Here is a 20,040-nt window from a genome sequence, read left to right on the forward strand (position 1 = left end):
CATGGTGCTAGATGACACTTTAGCCTAAAATTAACATTGACCCCGTCTGCAGGGATCGATAATTCGGTACAATACTCCCATGATCCCTACCTTGAAAAAGACAAAAAGTCCCTTTCCAAAAAAAAGGGGAAAAGAAAAAGAAAGAAAAACAAAGAGGTCTTGCCCTTACAAATCCTTCCCAACATCCAAAAGATGGGCCATGTATTTTGGACTTCTAGTTATGGCAAAGAGTAAAAGTTATGGAGTATAATTTAATATTTTAGCCAAGAGTAAAAGTTATGGAGTATAATTTAATATTTTAGCAAAGAGTAAAAATTGAGTAAAAAGTGAAAGTATGTATATCATTACACTACTCTAATTTATTTAGTATTATCATACTATTAGTACATGATCTGAGTATTATAACAATAATATTTGATTAAATGAATATTTATTTCACAATGGTGTACTTTATAGCAATCATAGTATTATTTATCAAATCACACAAGATTACAAGGTAAACAATTGTTCAAAATAAACTTCAACTAAAGTAAACATTAAGCCTAGCCAATATAATATAGCAAGGGATGGGCTAGTGCAGCTGCAAGAGCCAATTAAGGAAAAAGTTGAATAAGAGATCTTGATCCTAGTTGAGTTATTTTATAGTAAAAAAAGCCAGCATCATTGAACATTTTAACCCATTCTTTTAATGCTCTCTCTCGTCCACCATAATAAACCATCATCTGCACATCTGCGAAAATTTGGCTTTGTATTAACTCATCATCATCATCTCCGTTTTGGGTAGAGCCCACAATCATATCAACGATTATAACTTTTCCTCCCTTTTCTCTATCTGAAATTGCTTCTTTACATTTCTTCAATATTTTAAGGCAATCTTCATCATTCCAATCGTGCAGTACCCACTACTCAAATTTGATTGTAGTATTAGATGTTCATCATATCATACAAGAATTTAATGAATTGCATATAATTAAAAAGAGTGTGGGAGTAGAATTGAACATTTAATTTTTACCTTGAGAAAAATTGCTTGTGCGGGAGGTATGGCCTTGAACATGTCTCCGGCAACATAGGCCAGGTTCTTAGTCCCTTCCAAGCCGGCAACCACGTGTGGAAGATCCAAAACACTACACTTGGTATCCGGGAACTCATCGGCAATGGCTCTCGCCACCATCCCGATGCCACCTCCCACATCTACAAGTGAATCCAACCCCTCGAAAACATGGCTACAATATTTTTTGACCAAAGCCATTAGAAGCAAGGTATCACATGCCATGGCTTGGTTAAAGTAATGGTTCATCTCCGGGTCTTGACTTGCGCAGTCCCAAAATGTTCTCCCGTGGGCTGTTTGGTAGGGCGTGGGATCATCGTTGTAGAACCATTCACTCACGCGGTGCCATGGACCCGTAAATATGGTACTGCTTGCCCCTAGCACGAAAGGTGCGAGACTAAAGGGATGGTCCTTAATGAGAAGACACGACGGTGGCCCGAGGGCATACCCGTCTTCGTCCTTGATTTTGGCGTCAAGAAAGAAGCCAGAACGAGTCAAGACGCGCATGAGTCGACCGAGGTGGTCGGCTTTTGCCTTGTTGATAGCGAGGGCGTGAACCAGCTCTTCAAGCGTGATGGGTCCACCATGTCTGTGAATCACGTCTGGTATGCCGAGCTGAACTGCACATTTGAGAGAAGATGAATTTATGAAGTTGAAAATTTGGTTCCATATGTGAGTTTGGGCACCAACAATCTCATTCAATTCCTGCAATGCCATCCCTATTTTCAACTAGCTAGTACTACTTTTGCTCCTTGCATTATATTCTCACCATCTATCTCATCAATTATATATACACATTCAATCATGGTTGCATATCTCTGGCAAATCTTTATCGGGTTACGTTACCATCAGCCTATCATATTTTTTTAAAGCCTATCATATATTTTTATTCATTATCAGCAATATATAGATTGAGTATGGGAGTACGCTGTCGTTGTCGTATCTATTAATAGTAACTTATCCAATTTTGTGTCTGATTTTTGTCTTCCACTTATATCTTTTGCCCCAATTTGTTGGATTAACGGTAGGCCACAAAATCTTTTTTTGAATGTTTGATGTATAATTGTATACATAATAAGTTAAGTATATAATTCACACTGCACAAATATATTTTTATTATTTTAGGTGTTGATAATGCAGTTCAACACGTGGATTTGGATTTGTAGAAGCTCATACTCTCAGTATTATTGATCTCCAAAGGGATTGATCGATGAGATATTGTACCAGAAATTAATAGTAAAAAAAAAAAGCAAATAAATATGACTTTAGGCTACATTTTTAAAAAGAAATACAGAGTCGGTTATGATCATGTCTAACCTGAGTGATCGCACAATGTCCCAATTTTCTAGGGCCCCATATTTAAAAAAAAAATTATATGTATATATATAGTTTACAGAATTTGAGGCTAAGTGTATGGAGATTGTGCCAATTTGTGATAAGGTGGAACTGTTGAGAGTGTTGATGACACTTCATTATCGATCACCAAAAGAATCTTTTAAGATTCATTATTTTTTATACATTGTAGATCAAATTAAACTATTATTTTATTAGCACAGAGGTTTGAACAATATGAAGTATATGAAGGAACTTTTGATTTTTTGTTTAGTTCTGACAATTAACAATCGATGGCTGATATGGATTTAATTGAAGTCTTGTTGCATTTGTTTAGAAGCAGCTCTTAAGAGAGATGAACCGTGTGGGTTATATTTGATCGAAATGAATTGTATTTTTAGCTAAAATAATTTAGAGAGATTTTATCCTTTAAAAAAAAAACTTAGAAAAAATAGTGGCAGTGAGTATATTGAATTCATTGAAACAATTGAGTCATTTTCCAAATGATCGAATATTATTGACTATCCAATTACTGTTGCCTCTGCAGAAAAAGACTTTTTCAAAATTGAAATTGTTGAAATCTTACTTACGGATCCCTTACTCATACTTATTCGATCAATTGAAAGTTTTGATCCAATTCTAATAATTCTGTTTCGTTATTTCATAATCCAATTTTCAATGTCTAACCGATTTTTGGATACAAATCACGAGAATGCGTATTTTCTCCGGAATTGGTCATTGAGAGAAAAAGGATTCAATCTTTTTTAGAAATAAAGTTTTTGATCGGCATACGAACCAAGCCGAAGGATCCTTTAACTGTATAAAGGGGTATTAAAACGAATCACACTTTTACCACTAAACTATACCCGCTACAATCCGATTATTGTATACAAATATACCTTTTGTCGAAGATCAAGTATGTTGCAAAAGAGACTCAATGGATTAGCTTTAATCTTGATTGAAAATGAGTTTTTGTAAGAATTGAAGTTGATATCAAAAGTTTGGTAGATGATTTTGCATCTAAATATGCACAACACATGTCATTTTTTAAATAAAATTTTATATGCACTTTTTATACAATATTTATATTTTGATACAACTTTTGAAACAACAATTTATATATAGAAATTACTTTTAAAAAGACATATTGCACAGAACTTCAATTTTTATTGGAACAACCTGGGTAGTAATAATGTTTATCTCCTCATACACCATTATCATCTGGAGATAATTATATTTTGCATCAGAATGGGTCACGGACCCAGAAGAGGATATTATAATCAATTTCTGAAGACATATTTTGCATTACAATGTGTCACAGACTCGGAAGAGGATATCATTATCAATTTCCGGAGACATGCATAGTTTGCATCAGAATGTAACACAGACTCAGAAGAAGATATTATAATTTATTTGATTATTCTTTTAATTTCCAGAGACATATAGCAAGATCAACCATATTTATTAATCCCTCGAGGATAAACTTTTATCACATATTTATTATATTATCACATAGTGCAAGATGAACAATATTAATCCTTCAAGGATAAACTTCAATTAAGGACCTTAATCCCAAGATTGGAATTATTTTGTAGTCACTGAAGCCAGCTTCAAAAAAGAGTTTTGCCCAATCTTTCTCTGTCCTCTCTCGTCCGGTCACCAGAATCATCATCAACATATCAAAGAAAATCTGAGTTTCAACAGACTCATCATCCTTTATCTTATTATCTACCATCATGTCTATTATAATAATCTTTCCTCCTTTTTCTTTGCTAGGAATCGAATCTTTACATTTTTTCAATATTTTCACACTTTCTTCATCACTCCAATCATGCAATATCCACTGCACATGCATGCATCATAACACTTGTGTTAGACTAGATCAAAAAGTCAAACTATACTACATCTACCTCATTTTATGTCTGATTGGTTTGGCATTAATATTTAAAATTTATGTGCCAAAAAGCTTGTGCTCAAATAAAACATACGTAGCTTTCCTTAAAGAAATGTCATAAAATCAAACCCCAGTGATGGAATATTGACTTTTTAAAAGGCAAAAGATAGAAAGAGTATAAAACATATACTATAGAGTATAAAACATATACTATCTTGAAATATATATATATATATATATATATATATATATATATATATATAATTTATGTGTTTAAAAACTATATTAAATAAAGTACTAATACATACAAAAAATATGTGTAATGAGACAAATAGAGTAATAAGAATAATTATATATAGAAACTATATTATTAATGTACTATTAAATTAAACAAAAAAAAGTTAAAAATAATTTTTAAAAAAATACTAAAAGATAAGAAGATAAAATAATAGACAGATAGATAGAGTAATAAAAAATTAATTTAATTAGAAACTATATTAAACGACTATTAAACACAAAAAAAAAAATTAAAGTTAACAATTATTTTTAAAAATACTAAAAAAAATAAGAAGATAAAATACTCCCTAATTTGTTTGAGTGGTGAATAGTAAATATCACTACAAGTAAAATAGGACAGAGTACTAAGAATAATATATTATATTGAAATGATGATATATCATGCATGAATCTACCTTGAGTAAAAGAGCATCCGCAGGAGGGATTGACACGAACATATCCCCTCCAGCATAGTCCAAGTTCTTAGTACCTTCCAGGCCTTGGACAACGTGCGGAAGATCGAACACAGTGCACTTAAGATCAGGGAAAGCCTCAGCGATGGTTTTGGCCACAGTTCCAGTGCCACCACCAACATCCACAAGTGAATTCAACCCCTCAAACACTCCCCTGCAATACTTAATCACCACATTCATAACTAGCCGGGCATCGCTGGCCATGGCGTCGTTAAAGAAGCGGTTAAGCTTGGGCTCCTTTCCAGCATAGTCCCAGAAGGTCATCCCATGAGCCGTATCGAACGGCGTGGGGTCGTCGTTCTGAAACCACTCTCTGATATTGTGCCATGGCTGTGTCAAAATGGGGTCAAGCATGGCTAGCAAGAAAGGTCTGACGCTCAAGGGGTTGTCTTTAAGGAGGAGAGTGGCGGACGGGGCGAGGGAATAGCCTTCCGAGCCTTCGGTCCCGGGGATTTTGGTCCTGACGAAGAAGCCGGAATGAGTTAATGTGCGCATGAGACGACCGAGCTGGGCGGATTTTGCGTTGTTGATTGGGAGAGCGTTGACCAACTGGGTGAGGGTCATGGGTTGACCGTGTTTGTGGATGATGTCTGGTATCTCCAGCTGAACTGCACATTTTAGGGAACCGGAATTGATGAAATTGAAGATGTGGTTCCATATGTGAGTTTGAGCGTGGAGAATTTCACTATCTTTCTCTGCAATAAGTGGAAGCAATGCCATTTTGAGCCTCACCACCGGAGATCCGGTTGGCTGGCTTATAATAAAAAAAATATGTGGTGCTATATATAATATTTGCTGCTATCTCTTGCATTCCAATATCTTCAATTCATCCATATTTATAGCCTAAAATTTGCAGCTCACCATAATGACGTTAGGCAGACAGCGCATTCAATAATTTAAGAGTAAAAGTTTAAAAAATTTCCCATTCTTGGAGTATGGGAAGTTTACTCGAAGACTTGGGCAATTTTTTAATGTAAAAAATTAATTAATTCCACTCTTGCACGGATTATATTGGCCCTGGTAATTAAATTAGTTTATTAGTCAATTTTGACTTATTTTACTATTAGTAATTGTTTGACTTTGGTTAAACAATCATGAGTATTTGATTAATTAACTTTCTATAACAGCTTATTTAATCTCTTCTACTCGAGAGTCACTGAGGCTCGAACCCACTCCCATCATCCATGTAAGAATGTAAACCGGGACACTGGGTGTCACTAGACCAGAAGATCTTTGACAATTTTGCACACTTTAGTACATATACTTTTCTAAACAGAAAAATTAAGAACAATTATTAAAACAATATCATTTCATCAACCTATATATACTAGGTAACCAATTTGTCTTAGCTCTACAAATAGTAAATTAAAGATCAGCTTAATTAGTATGATAGATAGAGAGAATTTTATTTTTATTTAAAATAAATTTTCATAAAAATTAAAATAAATTTAAATTTTAAAATATTAATTTATATCAATAGAGAAATTAATCATAAGGATTAAAATTTTAAACTTTCAGTTTATTCGTATCTATAATTCCTTAAAGCAAATAACATACTTAAATTTTGTTTTAAAATACCTGTAACATAAGTTTTTAAATAAAAAATAACTATCAAAATTTTTTACAAACGTATTTTAAAATAAAAATTAAATATGTTAATTGTTTAAAAAAATTATACATATGAATAGATTGAACATTTAAATTTTAAAATTTAAATTGGTATTATTATTATTTTCTATCAATATAAATTGTTTTCTAAACAATAAGGTTATGTTTGGCAAATCTAGCTGAAGAAGTAGCTGAAAAATAGCTAAAATCTGAAAAGTTATAAGCTTAAAGTAGAAATTTGAAGAACTGTTAAGCTAGCTGTTATACTTAAAAGTGTTTGGTAAAATTAGCTAATGCCAAATAAGCACTTTTTTTTTAAAGAAAAATGTAGTGAAGAGACTTCACATGTACTTCGAACATTAAATTTCTATAAAAATTAAATTTTTATCTATTAAATGGACCCCTACAATTGTGTTTTTTTTTTAATCTTTCTTTAAACCGTCCAAATTTAATGGTTAGTTAACGACTTTCTTTAAAAAAAAATTCATAAATCTCCAGGCCAATTGTCTCAACCAATAAAAATGCCTACAATCTAATGAGGGGATTAGTCCGACGGTGGAAACCTGGACTACACAAAAAAGTTATTAATAACCTTTAGATAAAAACCGAAAAAGTATTTCACCTTTCGGTAATTACCGAAAGGTGTTGCAGCACATTAATGTGCAATTAATTTGCTACTCCCCGTAACATCTTTATGGGAGGTGCTACATTAGCACCTTTTCACAAAATTAAAAGGTGCTGCATGGCTACCGGCCAAGAGGTGCATAAAATGCACATTTCACGAAGAGTGCTATAGATAGCGCCACCTTAGGTGCTAGTGCATATTAATTACCACTGAAAGGTGCTTTGATTTCTATGTTAAACAATTTGAAAAATCAACTCCGGTTTTCGACTTTAATTTCTTTATTTTGAGACTCAATTTCTCATTTATTTATTATTTATTTTGAGCATATAATATATTAATTTACTTGTATCATTATGAAAAATATAAATTTACTTTGACTCGATTCAAATAGGAAGTGAACCCCACATATATTTGTACTTCAAAATAGACACTCAAAATTGCTATTTAAGCTAAAATTTTCAGCACATCTGATTGACTCCAGAATCCAGATTATGTCGCATTAGATATCACGTCTAAACATGATATGTTTTCTTTATGAGTTTTACTACATGTACTTATTTCTACTCTCTCACTTTTACTCCCTAATATGATATTAGTTATCTTTATCTTCTGGGTCTCATTTCTTTTTCAAATGCAATACATAAATTTATTTAAGATATATATACACACACACACACACTAGACACATATGAGTTCAGGTGAGAACATGTTCTTGTTTAATAAGTGATGGCTGATATGATTCATTCATTTGGAGACACTTACACTGGTAACTTATTTGGTTATTGGACGATAGATTGTGGGCAAAGACACATGATTAAGCTCTGACAGCTGCATTGTGGAAGTTATACCCAATTTTATAGGCTTCTTGTGAGCACCCGATGTTAATCATCTCACCTAATGAGCCGCTAAGTCACCATGATTTACTACCTTCACAAATCTTGATGGGTGGGTGAAGGGGTCTTGGGGTGAGGGATTTCGCCTTATGTGGTAGATTGTGGGCCCGCAAGGACAATATTAATGGCAAAGGGTTGGTGAAAAATAAGGGATCGGAAAAGGAAATTGGAGGGGTTTGTTTAATAAATAAATATAAATATAAATATATGTATATATTATTTAAAAGTTGTAAAAAGAAAATTATAGATAATAAGTAACAATAGAAGTGAATGAAAGTTCATAAGTGTATAATCCATTTATTTAGAATTTTAATACTTTTTATATATATATTTTTTAAAATAAAAGCCTATAAATATTAGTGATACAACACATTTTTTAGATATATTAAAAGAGAGATTGGAAGCGAAATTATAAATGAAACGAGACCACATAACTTCCATAAAATCTACTATTAGAAGAGGATGAGCACAATGCAGTGGGCAGTACGTGGCTCTAAGATTTTGTAATAAAATTTCTAAATTTCTTCAAAATTTTAAAAGAGAAAAATTTACAAAAATTTTGATTGAATGCGCCCCTAAATGTCAAAATGACTACAATCTTGTAACCAAAGTGACAGTAGGTTCTTTTTTTAAATTTATTTTTATGTATATTATAATTGGACTATAGGTGTAGTCGTTCGTTGTATTAAATATTTATATTAATAAAATTTGGATCACTAGGCCGGCAAGCTTATATTCTAGTTGTATTATTTTAATTTATAGGTGTTAGTTTCTACAATTTCTTATGAGATGTGATAATATATAACTAAACATCAGCTTTCACATATCAATTATAGAGTATTATTTTTTATCATGTTGTCATATAATTATTTTTTATCATGTTGTCATATAATTAATCATTTAAGATATTTTATTTAAAATATTTTATTGATAGCTTGTTTACCCCATTGTCTCTTATTGTTAGGTTATGTGAAGTGACTAAGTGGTCTATTATATTGATACATGTTAGAGTAAATTTGTTATTATGTACTGAAAAGGACAAATTAAAAATCTTAATTTATAAATGACGATATTAATTGAGTTTAGTGTCAGAGAATCAAGAATAAAGTTTGAACGAAATGAATAACAGATAAAAGATTTAATAATTATCTGGAGCAAAATGTTTATACTGTCAAGAAGGAATTTTATACAAAATAAATAGCATGTCCGATTATTACAACATAACTATTTATATTAAGTTACTAATTATGGACATACTAATTATGGACGCTGACTATCACGCTCCCTCATTAACTATTACTATAACAATATAATATTTCAAATTGAATCCAAAATATATTATATTTATCTACTCCATTTATCTCATCAATAATTATATTGGATATTAACTTGCAACCAATTAATGTGATTCTACTGACATGCATGCACAAGATCACAGAGGTACATAAATAATTTGTGTATTTATTTATTTGTGGAAGTATTAAAGAAGTAATTATAAAATGAATCAACGAGATATGCAGGATCCGGTTAGTCATTTTATATTTTATATAAGTCGGAGACTGATCCAAACTCCAAAGCTTCCAGCTTGCTTTGCCTGCCGGTCATACCCCTCCATGCGATTAACGTGGGTTCAATCAATTCTTTTGTTTTAGCAAATCTCAATTGTCCATAATGAGTACTTTTGCTATAAGGTCTTTTCGTGATGAGCTTTTCCATTTTTCACCGCTATCACTTGTAGCTTTGCTTGCTGAACTTACTAAGCACTATTTTGTTCTTATAGATTTTCTAAGAAATAGAAAATTACATAACATTTTGGCCCTGTTTGATAAATGACTGTTGGCTGATTGGGTTGGCTGTTTGAGTTAGAAGGTATGATTTGTTGATAATATTAGCTGATTCTAAAAAGTTGTTTGATAAATTAGCTGTTAGCTGATAGCTTTTTAATATAATTTCTTTTCTCAAAAAACTAATTGAAAATGCTGCTTTGAGTAGCCTTTTGAATTTTAGCATTTTGAAGTTAAAAAAACTTATTAACCAAACAACTAATAGTGGTCAAATAAGCCAAAATTGATTGATAGGCTGATTATTTACCAAACAGGGCCTTTAGGGGTCTAATTTTAATATACAATGTTTTTAACATCATCAAAATCTCTTACAGTTATTTATAACAATTTGAATCGTAAGTTATTATTGCAAATGCCCTGAATTTGATGGAGTTGTGTTTCCCTTTTTCTAGTACTTCCAATACAATAAAAGATGTAAGAGTGTCTGTGGAACTGATAAGAACGAATTTGAGGTGAATTTACAGTCAATAATGTCAAAAGCGGATTTGAAATAATTTTGTATTTGAATTCACGGGATGCATATCTAATCAAATATTCAAATTCAATCCTCTTATGACGGATTTGGCAATTAGGATAGAGATTGGATGGCAGATCCTAATTTTAAAATAATACATTAAATTATAATATAGTAATTCAACTATTTAAATATTCATCAAAATTTTCATATTTTTCAAACATTTCATTAAAAAAATAATTATTGAATTTTGTTGGAAAGGAGCTAATTATTGAATTTAAAAACTACAAATATTCAATTCAATTTTTTTTAAATACTCATGATTCTTTACAATGTAGTATTTGTTTTATACTTTCTCAAGCATTTTTAGCCCAAAAAATTAAGTCCCAACCAGTACTGGAGTTCGAACGTATAACCATTTATTTAGAATGGTAACGGAAATGTCATACACTACATTGGTAGTTAGCGAATTCAATTTTCAAGAAGAGCATCTTTTATGGCTCAAATCTCACCCCATGAGACTCTTCGCACGTGAACCATATATATATAAAAGAAAGGGTTGAGGTTATCTTCTTAAATCGATAAGCTGAGCTCATCTAACAACCACCATAATCATAACAAAACTTTTACGTGCCGTGTATATATATACAAACAAAAAAGAAGGGGGTTTGAGGTGACCTAAATTATTGTATGCTTCTTGAGAAAGGGCTGATTAAAAGCTGCTTGGTGAGACATGTGAACACACTCAATGGTGTCACCATCTGGGCTCTGTTTACTTGGCGGATTTAACATGTACCGTGAATCCATGCTTTAGCCGCCACTGAATGTGTATTAATAAGTTCATGCTTTTAACATTGTTTTACCTATATTAACTTTGACAGCAGGCTTGTCACAATTTATATCATATATTATAATCTACCTTGTATTATGTACCATTATTTAGACTTTAGAATTATATAATTTTATATAATTAAATTAATCTTTTTTTTCAATATTCACTCACCTTTACAATAAGTACACAATTTATTAGTTGTAAATATATAAACTTAAATCTGTCAGTACATAAATTTTTTTTTCATCATGCATGGGGAGGCCGGCTCGTTTTGTACGTCCCGGTATCTCAATTTTATTATTATATATAGTAAATTTCCCTTACACAAGTAAATATTCGAAACAAATTAGGGATTGTTTAGTTCTATATTAATATTTCTTTTTCTAGTTTTAAATAATTGACATATATATTTTGAGTACTACTGACTCTGTTACACTGCAGTATCTGTTTATAACTACTTTTCTAACCTGAAGCATAAAGAGTCAATACCTCATCCACTAAAGGGGAGGCCACAACCTCCCATATGGAGTGCAATAGTGTCACTGGCTAAATAATTGACATATAATAATAGCTTTTTCTATTAGCTAGGATACATCAAATATTTGTATTCCATAAGTTCTTTATATGAGCATCTTTTTGAATTATTCAGCTTCCTTTTAATATCTTAATTGTATATTAATGATTTTACAGCCTCATGGAGACATATGTTGGATCAGAATGTGTTAGGATTGATGAGTCACAAAAGATTATATTCCAATATATTTGGTTATTCTTTTTTTTTTTTAACAGGTTATTCGATCTTTTTGTTATTATTATAGAGTCTTCATTTTTCCTTGCAAATGTGTTTTTAGAAAAGCAAATATAACAAAGATTATTATTAGCGATCAACAGAGTATTTAAAAAAAAAAAAACTTAATTAAATAACTTAGCAGTTCTGAATTTGTAATCTACAATTCAACCGTACATACATTTGTAGCAATCATCCCACTATTATTTATCACATATTTCTTATCTAATCACATATAGCAAGATCAATAATCTCACAAGTCTCAAGGATAAGCTTCAATTAAGGACCTTAATCCCAAGATTGGAATTATTTTGTAACCACTGAAGCCAGCTTCAAAGAAGAGTTTTGCCCAATCTTTCTCTGCTCTCTCTCTTCCGGACACTAGAACCATCATCAACATATCAAAGAAAATCTTAGTTTCAATAGACTTATCATCTTTTGTCTTATTATCTACCACCATGTCAATTATAATAACCTTCCCTCCATTTTCTTTGCTGGGAATTGATTCCTTACATTTCTTCAATATTTTCACACTTACTTCATCGTTCCAATCATGCAATATCCACTGCACATGTATATATGAATCATAAGTACACTTATGTTACACTAGAAAGTCATATTATAATAAGAATAATTATATATATTGGAACGAATGAGCAACCCCAAGCAAATAGGTCAACTTATTGACTTGGTAACCATAAAGTTACAAGTTCAACTCTCCACAAGAGTGGTCTATTATTGGACTTCTTGACTGATCTGATCTATGAGTAATTTAAACTGGTTTACATTTACCTTGAGTAAAATAGCATCTCCAGGAGGAATGGATGCGAACATATCACCGCCAACATAGTCCAAGTTCTTAGTCCCTTTTATGCCATGGACAACATGCGGAAGATCGAACACAGTGCACTTGAGATCAGGAAAAGCGTCAGCAATGATCTTAGCTGCAGTTCCAATGCCGCCACCAACATCAACAACTGAATTCAACCCCTCAAACACTACCCTGCAATACTTGACCACCATATGCATAACCAGCCGGGCATCGCTGGCCATGGCGTCGTTAACAGTGCGGTTAAGCTTGGGCTCCTTACCAGCATAGTCCCATAAGGTCATCCCATGAACCGTATCAAACGGCGTGGGGTCATCGTTCCGAAACCACTCACTCATATTGTGCCATGGCTGTGTCAAAATGGGATCAAGCATAGCTAGCAAGAAAGGTCTGACGCTCAAGGGGTTGTCTTTAAGGAGGAGAATGGAAGGCGGGGCGAGGGCATAGCCTTCAGATCCTTGTTGGCTCTCCGGGATTTTGGTGTTCACAAAGAAGCCAGAATGAATTAATGTGCGCATGAGGCGAGCAAGATGGGTGGATTTTGCGTTGTTGATTGGGAGAGCGTTGACCAACTGGGTGAGGGTCATGGGTTGGCCGTGTTTGTGGATGATGTCTGGTATCTCTAGCTCAACTGCACATTTGAGGGAACCAGAATTGATGAAGTTGAAGATGTGGTTCCATATGTGAGTTTGAGCATCAAGAATTTCACTATCTTTCTCTGCAATATGTGGAAGCGATGCCATTTTTCAGCTTCACTGGATGGAGAGGCTTAGCTTATACTGCAACCTCTAAATTAAAGAGACTAGTTTGTTTCCTGGCCTGGGTACACACTCTCAGATAGGCTTGTTTGTCCATCCTCGAATACATTTCATCACCTTAAAAGGAAAGAGGGTGGCTTGTTTCTGTGAATCCTTTTTGCACAGTGTAATTGTGTTTAAACAAATTAAACTACATATAACATTACTGTTGAGGATAAGAATATGATGTTTTACAACTTCCAGAGCCATAGAATTGAAGGGATACCATCTTTTTGTTGAGGATAAGAATGTGATGTTTTACAACATCCACATGCTTATCTTTTAATTATTACACAAGAAAATTACATTTTTAACCTTTGAGTTATACACAAATTCAAACTCATATGACCGTTTTCATTTTTTATTCTTCAGTTATGAACGAAGTGACGAATTTGGTCTTAATTTCCATCTCAACTTATTAATTGTCAGAAAACCTAATAAAAATCTCATATTATTAGATGGGTAAAGTGAGAAATTCACATCTTATTCTCCTTATATATATTGAAATCACCTTCACATAATTATAACGTGTTAGGAACATGAATCTCATATATATTCATATAAATCACATAAATTATAATAATAATAATAATAATAATTAATCTCTCTACTTTTGCACATTAGCTTCACTGGAGAGGCTTATACTGCTACCTCAACTCTTGCATTCCCATGTCCTCAATCCATCCATATTTATAGTGTCGGCAAATGGATTAATTTGGCAGCAGCCACAATAGTTAGGCAAGTTGCAAAGTTTGATCAAGAATGTTAGGCAAGTCCAAGAGTTAGGCACCTACAAAGTTTGAACAAAAATATTTATTGTTTGGTCCCTAAACTTTGGACTAACTACAAAATGACCCCTATTCCTCAACTATAAATAGGGAGGTCATTTGTCATTCTTGTCATCCCAAATCATTCTATTCTTCCCTCATATACTAGAGATATTAGAGAGTTTGTTGAGTGTATTTCTCCTTCCTAGCAAGAGAGAATTATCCTTGTTTTCTCCTTGTTAGTTAGAGAGTGGTTGTAACTCCTATTTTCTCATAGTGAAATTCTTCTACCCTTGCCCGTGGTTTTTACCCTAATTTGTTTAGGGGTTTTCCACGTAAAATATGTGCCTCATTTATTTTTCTTTCTCAAATTATTGTTGCAATCTGATCTATCCCACTTCCGCGGGCGCAACAATTGGTATCAGAGCCTTCAGATATATTGTTCAGAATTTGTTTCAAGAACAATATGGCAGCGAAATTTGAGATTGAAAAATTCAATGGGAAAAATTTCTCATTGTGGAAATTGAAGGTGAAGGCTATCCTGAGGAAAGACAACTGTCTAGCAGCTATCAGTGAAAGGCCGGTGGATTTTACTGATGACAAAAAATGGAGCGAGATGAACGAGGATGCTATGGCGGATCTATACCTACCAATAGCAGATGGAGTATTGTCAAGCATCGAGGAGAAAAAGACGGCCAAGGAGATTTGGGATCACCTCAACCGGTTGTACGAGGCCAAGTCACTGCACAACAAAATTTTCCTTAAGAGGAAATTATATACTCTTCGTATGTCAGAATCTACTTCAGTGACGAAACACTTAAATACGCTGAATACTCTATTTTCCCAGCTTACATCTCTAAGCTGTAAAATAGAGCCACAGGAGCGTGCGGAATTTCTACTTCAGAGTCTACCTGATTCGTATGATCAGCTCATCATCAACTTAACAAACAACATCCTTACAGACTATCTAGTCTTCGATGATGTTGCAGCTGCAGTTCTTGAAGAAGAAAGTCGGCGCAAGAACAAGGAGGACAGACAAGTCAATCTGCAACAGGCAGAGGCGTTAACGGTGATGAGAGGAAGGTCAACAGAACGTGGCCAAAGCAGTGGTCGTGGTAGATCAAAATCAAGTAAGAAGAATTTAAAGTGTTACAACTGTGGAAAGAAGGGTCACCTGAAGAAAGATTGTTGGAATTTACCTCAAAATTCCAATCCTCAAGGAAATGTTGCAAGTACCTCAGATGATGGAAGTGCTCTTTGTTGCGAAGCACCAATAGCCAGGGAAGGCAGAAAAAGGTTCGCGGATATATGGCTCATAGACTCGGGAGCCACATATCACATGACCTCAAGGAAAGAATGGTTCCATCATTATGAACCAATCTCAGGAGGATCTGTGTACAGCTGCGACGATCATGCCTTGGAGATTATCGGCATTGGAACCATCAAGCTGAAGATGTACGATGGAACAGTCCAAACTGTTCAGGATGTGCGGCACGTGAAGGGCTTGAAGAAAAATCTATTATCCTATGGAATATTGGATAATAGTGCAACCATGATTGAAACACAGAAAGGAATCATGAAGATTTTCCAAGGAGCGCTTGTGGTGATGAAAGGGGAGAAGATAGCTGCAAATCTATACATGCTGAAGGGAGAGACTTTGCAAGAAGCAGAGGCATCGGTTGCCGCATGTAGTCCAGACTCTACGTTGCTATGGCATCAGAAACTTGGGCACATGTCAGAACAAGGAATGGAGATTCTTGTGGAGCAAAAGCTACTTCCGGGGTTAACAAAGGTATCACTTCCTTTGTGTGAGCATTGTATAACAAGTAAGCAACATCGTCTTAAATTCAGCACGTCAAATTCTAGAGGCAAGGCTGTTCTAGAATNACTCTAGGAGATGCTGGGTGTACCCTATCAAGAGAAAGTCAGATGTGTTTGCGATTTTCAAAGCCTTCAAAGCACGGGTGGAACTTGATTCCGGGAAGAAGATCAAGTGTTTCAGGACAGATAATGGAGGGGAATATACAAGTGATGAATTTGATGACTTCTGCAAGAAGGAAGGCATCAAAAGGCAATTCACGGTGGCATACACTCCTCAACAAAATGGAGTGGCAGAGCGGATGAACAGAACCTTGCTGGAAAGGACAAGAGCAATGTTGAGGGCTGCGGGCTTAGAAAAATCATTCTGGGCAGAAGCAGTCAATACCGCCTGTTATTTGGTGAATCGAGCTCCATCAACTGCAATCGAGCTGAAGACACCAATGGAGATGTGGACTGGTAAGCCTGTTGATTATTCAAACCTCCATATATTTGGAAACATTGTGTATGCAATGTACAATGCCCAGGAAATTACAAAGTTGGATCCGAAGTCCAGGAAATGTAGATTCTTGGGGTATGCTGATGGAGTAAAGGGGTATCGCTTGTGGGATCCCACTGCCCACAAAGTTGTCATCAGCAGGGATGTTATCTTTGTAGAGGACAGGCTACAAAGAGGAGAAGTTGATGATAGCACGGAAAAAGAAAAGCCAGAAACTACTCAGATACAGGTAGAGGAGGAATTTGAACAAGATTCTTCTGAAGCAGAACCGGCGCACGAGGAACCAGAACCAGAACACTCTAGAGCTCCAACAACTCATCAATCAGACCGTGAAAGAAGACGTCCCACTTGGCACTCAGATTATGTTATGGAAGGGAATGTTGCATACTGCCTTCTAACAGAGGATGGTGAGCCATCAACCTTTCAGGAGACGATAAACAGCTCAGATGTTTCTCAATGGACGGCAGCAATGCAGGAAGAAATAGAAGCTCTCCATAAAAATAATACATGGGAACTTGTGCCACTACCACAAGGAAAGGAAGCCAATTGGTAACAAATGGGTCTTCAAAATCAAAAGGAATGGTGACGATCAAGTGGAGCGGTATCGTGCAAGACTGGTGGTGAAGGGATATGCTCAGAAAGAAGGTATTGATTTCAATGAAATATTTTCACCTGTGGTTCGACTAACAACAGTTCGTGTAGTTTTGGCGATGTGTGCTACATTCAACTTACATCTAGAGCAGCTAGATGTGAAAACGGCTTTTCTTCATGGAGATCTTGAAGAAGAGATATATATGCTCCAGCCTGAAGGATTTGAAGACAAAGAGAATCAGAACTTGGTTTGCAGGTTGAACAAATCTCTGTACGGTTTAAAGCAGGCGCCAAGGTGTTGGTATAAGAGATTTGATTCCTTCATCATGTGCCTTGGATACAACAGACTGAATGCAGACCCTTGTGCATATTTCAAGAGGTTTGGAAAAGATAACTTTGTTATATTGCTGTTGTATGTAGATGACATGTTGGTCGCAGGCCCCAACAAAGATCACATTGATGAATTGAAGGCACAACTGGCTAGGAAATTCGAAATGAAGGACTTCGGACCAGCAAACAAGATTCTAGGGATGCAAATTCACCGAGACAGAGGTAATAGGAAGATTTGGCTTTCTCAAAAGAATTATTTAAAGAAAATCTTGTCACGTTTCAGCATGCAAGATTGTAAGCCAATTTCTACCCCTCTTCCTATTAATCTCAAAGTATCCTCAAGTATGAGTCCTAGCAATGAAGAAGGGAGGATGGAGATGTCTCGAGTACCGTATGCATCAGCGGTGGGGAGTCTAATGTTCGCTATGATATGTACAAGACCAGACATTGCGCAAGCAGTGGGAGTAGTTAGTCGGTACATGGCGAATCCAGGCAGAGAGCATTGGAACTGTGTGAAGAGGGTCCTAAGATACATCAAGGGGACCTCAGATGTTGCATTATGTTATGGAGGATCAGACTTTCTTATCAACGGGTATGTGGATTCTGACTATGCAGGGGATTTGGATAAAAGTAAATCTACGACAGGATATGTGTTCAAAGTTGCTGGTGGAGCTGTAAGCTGGGTTTCAAAACTGCAAGCAGTTGTGGCTACGTCAACAACAGAAGCAGAATACGTAGCAGCTACACAAGCCAGTAAGGAAGCAATTTGGTTAAAAAATGCTATTGGAGGAGCTCGGGCACAAACAAGAGTTTGTCTCTTTAGTTTGTGACAGTCAGAGTGCCTTGCATCTAGCAAGGAATCCTGCATTTCATTCAAGGACGAAATACATACGAGTGCAGTACCATTTCATCCGAGAGAAGGTGGAAGAAGGGACAGTAGATTTGCAGAAAATCCATACCACGGACAACGTAGCAGATTTCCTAACAAAGGTAATCAATGTTGATAAGTTTACTTGGTGTCGATCTTCCTGTGGCCTGATAGAGACGTAAGCGACATGGAAAGTGCAAGGTAGAAAGAATGGTGTGAAGATATGATTGTTACAATCTAATCTTCAAGTGGGAGATTATCGGCAAATGGATTAATTTGGCAGCAGCCACAATAGTTAGGCAAGTTGCAAAGTTTGATCAAGAATGTTAGGCAAGTCCAAGAGTTAGGCACCTACAAAGTTTGAACAAAAATATTTATTGTTTGGTCCCTAAACTTTGGACTAACTACAAAATGACCCCATATTCCTCAACTATAAATAGGGAGGTCATTTGTCATTCTTGTCATCCCAAATCATTCTATTCTTCCATCATATACTAGAGATATTAGAGAGTTTGTTGAGTGTATTTCTCCTTCCTAGCAAGAGAGAATTATCCTTGTTTTCTCCTTGTTAGTTAGAGAGTGGTTGTAACTCCTATTTTCTCATAGTGAAATTCTTCTACCCTTGCCCGTGGTTTTTACCCTAATTTGTTTAGGGGTTTTCCACGTAAAATATGTGCCTCATTTATTTTTCTTTCTCAAATTATTGTTGCAATCTGATCTATCCCACTTCCGCGGGCGCAACATATAGCCTTAAAATTGCAGCTTACCATTATATTTGACAGTTAGATTTACAGGCAGCTTCATTTAATTACCAACTCTCTACATAAATTAAACTACTTTAGCCGCGGCTTGCCACTTTCCCAATAATTAAATTATTAGAAAAAGTAATAAAGGTAAAACAGGCCATGAACTACACACCAAACATGCAATTAGGTCATTGAACTCAAAAACAATGCAATTACATCCTTAAACTACACAAATTTATGCAATTTCATTCAAAACGACATGTTTTACCTGATGTACTGTTATCAATTTAAAAAAATTAAATAATTTTAAATAAAATAATTTAAAAAAAAAAAAAAAAGCTGCCAGCCGGAGACGCTCCAACCATAGAGACAAGGACCTTCGTCTCCTGGCCAAGGGATAACATCTCTTTGTGGGTCCTTGACATTTTTGTATTGATTTGACAATGATAAGACAAAAATGTGTAGGAATAAAAAGGTGGACTAAAATGTGTAAAGTACTAATCTCATTACCTTCTTCTCATTAGGGTTTTTGAGAAAAAGGTAATGACACTACCTTCTTTATCAAAAAAAAATAAAACAAAAAAAATAAAACAAAAAACAAAAACTAAAAACTACTAACAGGTAAACCTTCTCTCTCCTTCTTCTTCTTCTTATTATTATTATTATTATTATTATTATTATTATTTTTTGAAATTATTATTATTATTATTATTATTATTATTATTATTA

At 34.5% G+C, this 20,040-nt stretch overlaps 3 protein-coding genes across 3 annotated transcripts; all 3 read right to left on the minus strand.

The window, feature by feature from the left end:
• Positions 1–444: 444 nt before the first annotated feature.
• On the minus strand, positions 445–1,798 carry LOC116009882 (trans-resveratrol di-O-methyltransferase-like). Its single transcript, XM_031249060.1, has 2 exons — positions 1,013–1,798; positions 445–902 (listed from the first exon to the last, which is right to left on the minus strand). Exons 1-2 carry the CDS (start codon positions 1,763–1,765, stop codon positions 594–596), a joined length of 1,062 nt encoding a protein of 353 aa, XP_031104920.1. The 5' UTR covers positions 1,766–1,798; the 3' UTR covers positions 445–593.
• A 1,818-nt stretch (positions 1,799–3,616) lies between these two features.
• LOC116009881 (probable O-methyltransferase 3) lies at positions 3,617–5,810 on the minus strand. Its single transcript, XM_031249059.1, has 2 exons — positions 4,967–5,810; positions 3,617–4,223 (listed from the first exon to the last, which is right to left on the minus strand). The coding sequence occupies exons 1-2, from the start codon at positions 5,741–5,743 to the stop codon at positions 3,921–3,923; spliced, it is 1,080 nt and encodes a 359-aa protein (XP_031104919.1). The 5' UTR covers positions 5,744–5,810; the 3' UTR covers positions 3,617–3,920.
• Positions 5,811–12,174: 6,364 nt separating this feature from the next.
• On the minus strand, positions 12,175–13,836 carry LOC116009880 (probable O-methyltransferase 3). The gene is made up of 2 exons (XM_031249058.1): positions 12,859–13,836; positions 12,175–12,631 (listed from the first exon to the last, which is right to left on the minus strand). Exons 1-2 carry the CDS (start codon positions 13,636–13,638, stop codon positions 12,329–12,331), a joined length of 1,083 nt encoding a protein of 360 aa, XP_031104918.1. The 5' UTR covers positions 13,639–13,836; the 3' UTR covers positions 12,175–12,328.
• Positions 13,837–20,040: the final 6,204 nt, after the last annotated feature.

Source organism: Ipomoea triloba, chromosome 2 (genome assembly GCF_003576645.1).
Source record: "Ipomoea triloba cultivar NCNSP0323 chromosome 2, ASM357664v1".
NCBI classification, from domain to species: Eukaryota; Viridiplantae; Streptophyta; class Magnoliopsida; order Solanales; family Convolvulaceae; genus Ipomoea; species Ipomoea triloba.